The following is a 4,194-nucleotide window of genomic DNA, read 5'->3' on the forward strand; positions in this document are numbered from 1 at the left end:
TTGTATTAATTATTCCCTAAAAAATGTTGTATTATCTATGTAATGAATTCGATTAATTTTCACTTTTATTAATTATATTTTTTATTTTCAAATAATTTATTATTGATTTATACTATATGTTACACGTAATTAATAAATAAAATACAATTACATTTTTATATATGTAGTTAGACATTACAAATAACTAATAAAATTAAGACACTTAATCTAAAAGCAAGTCTAATAAAAAAAGCATATAAGAATATTCTCTTTAGTGTAAGATATAATGTAATACCATTGGAGAAAAAAAATATATATATTTAGTGTAAAAGTTATACCTAATTTAAATTTAGCGTATATGCATTGAAAATGATCTTAGACCATTGTCAAAGGCTCGGGCCGGCCTGCTCTACATGCAGGTATTCTCCCGTTACTTTGTAACGAAACTACACACTGGAGGCTAAGATGTTCCAAACAATTAAGTTAAGGACTGATCTTTTAATTAAAAAAAAAAAAAAAAAAAAAAAAAAAAAAAAAAAAAAAAAAAAAAAAAAAAAAATTAACAATGGATATGAACAATGAAAACAATGTAAGCGAAAAAGGAAGGAAGCAGTTCCTGGTGGCTCTTTGCTGCTTCAGATACCTTCTCTGATGACGGACGAGAATTAGAGTCGGCGCCTCCGGCAATGGCACTCCCAAGAAGCAACACCACCACCACTAGCAGCTCCGGCACCGGAGACAATGGGAGAATTGGCGGCTGAGACAATGGCGCTCCCAAGAAGCACAACCACAACCACTTGCAGCTCCGGCGCCTGAGACAATGGGAGAATCGGCGGCGCGATTTCCTTGCCTACTGTATTGGTGATACGGCCCAGGAAGGAAATTCGTAATTACAATAGCTTGTGTCTTTCACTAAACCTAATCCATCTTCTTTTATACTATTTATTACACCCAACATTGATACAATTGCTTCTTTTAGGCCGGTCTAGTTTACCAAATAAACTAATTCTCTCAAGACATTGTTTTTTTTCTTCAATGATGTCCCGACGACAAGTCAAGTGTGCAGAGCCTAATTAGATTCAAAATGGTAATTGACAATGGACGGATTAAAAAATTCTGAAAAAATTATACAAAAGAATGTATGTCACAAGAGCAAAAGAGAAAATAGATTTATGCCGAAATCAAAGTAACGGAGAGAAATAACAAGATTGCCAATCCAAAACAAGATGCCACGATCGCAATGAAAGCCTGGAAACGGGTGAGACCTGAATGAGATGAATTGATCGAAGGAGGACGGTTACGTAATTTTGTTGATATACCTGGCCTTGAGATTTGAATTTAAATCTGGCGGTGAACCATGACAACCCTTTGTCTACGAACGGTGCTAGGGCAAGGGCTCTGTGATCAGTTCATGTAAAAAATTTAGTAAATACATAAGTTGTCTTTCTAGGCACACGAGAATGGTAAAAGAGCCACGATAATCGCAGAATATAAGAAATCAATATAACATCGCTTACGAAATTCAAGACCTCGTATTCAGATTTTTGTTTTTTTTTTAATCTTTTATCCACTTAACATTCTGATCACATTAAAATAAATAGCTTTATGTGTATCTATAAGACTGTAAGTCTTTGGCTTATATATTTGTCATTTAAAAAAAAAAAAAAGGTATAGTTCAGTATTATCACATAACAAGTTGAATTATGATTCAAAAATCTCACCCGCCAGCCCTCAAAATTTTCGTGACTTGGCTTCCAGCCCAAACCATCGCCATAGTCTTCAGAAATCTGCCAATTAGAAAAATCACTAATATTTTGCCAAATATATTTCTGAGTCCTGACCTGAGTTTTTACCTTTGGACAGCTACAAAGTAACCCATCTTCGCCGGTGCTGGAGCAACATAAAACCTAATTTAATCGAATAAATTCGTAATTAAATTCCTACCACTTGAGCTGATGTGGTATCATCTGAGAAATCATAAAAATTGACGGGTAGAATCGAGTTTCGAGTTAGTTATAGTTGTTAGAATCTCTTATAATTGTTCATACTTTTATAGTAGGATATCGAGTTAAACTTAAAGCAAGAAGATTGTCTGAGAAAGAATAGAAAAGCTGAGCACTGGGAGGGAAAATCTCAAGGAGATTTCAAGGGGTCTAGTTCTTAGGAGATTACTATTAGACTAGTTAATGCGAACCTTGTGAACAATCTTTTTGTGGTGATTGTGCCTGTTTTGCGTGGTAACTTATGTTCTAAGTTACGATAAAAGAAAGCACTTTGGATGTTTAATTTCTCACACAAACAATTATGTAAAGCACAATGCACTAAATTTTGATAAATGAATAATGGTTCTCAAGGTTCACATGCAAAGGTGGTAGTTGACATTCTATGGTCATAGTTAAGTTAACTACTATATTACAACCTGATCTTCTAGCTGAAGACTTACCATCTCAAAAAGACTGCATTTTTTTTTTTTTTTGGAATTAGAAACATTTCTTAATACTTTACTCAAGTCGTAGACAGTGACGATATACTTACCACACCAAAAGGAAGGTTATACTATAATAGGCAGTGTTTAACAGTCCGTATGATAATAATCCGGCGACTCCATATCTTTTCAGTTTCTCGACCATCCTAAGAAGTGAAATTTAGCGCAAATGAGACCAAATAAACACAAAATAGTACACATATCAGAGGCTACGGCTAGTGATTTCTTTATATTGGAACACCAATATAAAGAAGGGATGAAATGAAAATGAATGAAAATGTTGGTTAGAATAGTGAACTGGGAGGCAAATACTTAAGGTTAATAAAAAAATTAGTATATTATTTGTTACTTCTTCCCATAGCTGAATGTATTAAACCAAATTTTTGCCACTTAAGTTTGAATCGAAATAGTTGGCCTGCAATAACCATTCTTCAATCCAATGTATGATTTTCACAATAATTTCAGTAACAACTCTAATAAAAAATAGATAATTCCACATTTTTTAAAAACATATTTTCTTAGATTCGTCAATTATCATTCGCAACCAATACCTGTACAAAACAAACAAAGCTCATGCAGATGAAAAAAGGAACAAACTCACCCTCATGATGTCAGAAAATTAAAAATCAGGAATGAGATTGGAAGGCAAGTAGACAGTACTCATTGGTTTTGGGAAACACTCCTCTAACGCTAGCTTCCTTATCCGCGAAACCTGAATCAGAAATAGAAATCCCGGCTTCAAATATCTATATTATTAAAAATACAAAAAGCAATGGAGCTAAGACAACACACCTGGTTCTTGTTCAGGGGAAAAAGTTTTGTCATCGGATAACATTGGAACCTGACCTCTCACACCATAAACACCACAAAATTACTACTTGTATAATACATATAAAGATTCGATTGGAGTATCTTTGCATACGAAAAACAAAAATCAGTAAATAACAAGGTACGGGAATGCAATGTATTCCAAAGGGGTTGGTTGACTCACATGAATGTCGCCGGAGTGATGCGAGCAAAATTGGCGAAATGGGTTTTGAATGCGCGGCAAAAGTTTAGGCACTGATGGGGAAAAATGAGACCTCGGAACGCCATGGAGGGTTTGATATTCCTGAAGTGAAGAAGAGAGCAAACCCAAGAAGAATTCAGGCAGAGAATTAGGTTCGAGAAATGAACATAATTAAAAGGGGAAATTGGAGTTGGCATTGGAGGTCTTACTGGATTTGACAAAATGGGAGACCATCGTAGGCAAAGCGACATGCCTGAGGACTTGGACCATATGTCAAATTCTGTTGACGACGATGACCGAATAATATATATATTTATATAACATCAAATTGGAAATGACACAAAATTGAATGCTAAGTTCTAACCATTTCTTACGTGGAAAAATTCCCAATCGCCGCTTACAATACGGAGATTTAAAACAAGATATACCGTCGTATGCTATATTATCCTAATGCGGTTTAAAAACTTATTACAAGTCTTTTTTAAAATGCAATAAAAAAAGAAGTCTTTTTTAAACAAAAACTTATTATAAAAGTCTTTTCTAAAAAAAACTTATAATAAAGTCTTTTTTTCTAGAAAAACTTATTATAAAATCTTTTGTTGCCTAATTTCTTATCCATATCTGTTTTTTAATTTTTTATCCATAACTACTTAAAATCTTGTATTGAAAAACTTCTCCAACCTATACGCCATTAAAATAAAATATAAATAATAAAAAAAAA

The 4,194-nt window shown here is 33.6% G+C and overlaps 1 protein-coding gene across 3 annotated transcripts; it reads right to left on the bottom strand.

The window, feature by feature from the left end:
• Positions 1-475: 475 nt before the first annotated feature.
• Positions 476-3,894, bottom strand: LOC149378706 (Gag-Pol polyprotein/retrotransposon). 3 transcript variants are annotated; one of them, XM_089603344.1, is made up of 9 exons: positions 3,683-3,894; positions 3,456-3,575; positions 3,257-3,305; positions 3,125-3,176; positions 2,515-2,610; positions 1,833-1,886; positions 1,701-1,785; positions 1,299-1,377; positions 476-1,227 (listed from the first exon to the last, which is right to left on the bottom strand). In XM_089603344.1, the coding sequence occupies exons 1-8, from the start codon at positions 3,722-3,724 to the stop codon at positions 1,318-1,320; spliced, it is 558 nt and encodes a 185-aa protein (XP_089459470.1). In that variant the 5' UTR covers positions 3,725-3,894; the 3' UTR covers positions 476-1,227; positions 1,299-1,317. The 3 variants fall into 3 exon arrangements, with proteins under 3 accessions (XP_089459470.1, XP_089459469.1, XP_089459468.1); XM_089603343.1 differs by having other exon boundaries at positions 1,701-1,766; positions 3,683-3,889; XM_089603342.1 differs by having other exon boundaries at positions 476-1,377; positions 1,701-1,766.
• Positions 3,895-4,194: the final 300 nt, after the last annotated feature.

Source organism: Urtica dioica, chromosome 12 (assembly GCF_054948205.1).
Source record: "Urtica dioica subsp. dioica isolate 48M chromosome 12, U.dioica_male_clone48M_v1_H2, whole genome shotgun sequence".
In the NCBI taxonomy this organism is placed as follows: Eukaryota; Viridiplantae; Streptophyta; class Magnoliopsida; order Rosales; family Urticaceae; genus Urtica; species Urtica dioica.

Coding starts and splice junctions, on each gene's coding strand:
- LOC149378706 (XM_089603342.1), bottom strand. CDS start 3,724: ATGTCGCTTTGCCTACGATGGTCTCCCATTTTGTCAAATCCA. Junction 3,177..3,256: donor TTCCCCTGAACAAGAACCAG/GTGTGTTGTCTT, acceptor TTTCTGATTCAG/GTTTCGCGGATAAGGAAGCT. Junction 1,767..1,832: donor TACTTTGTAGCTGTCCAAAG/GTAAAAACTCAG, acceptor TCTAATTGGCAG/ATTTCTGAAGACTATGGCGA.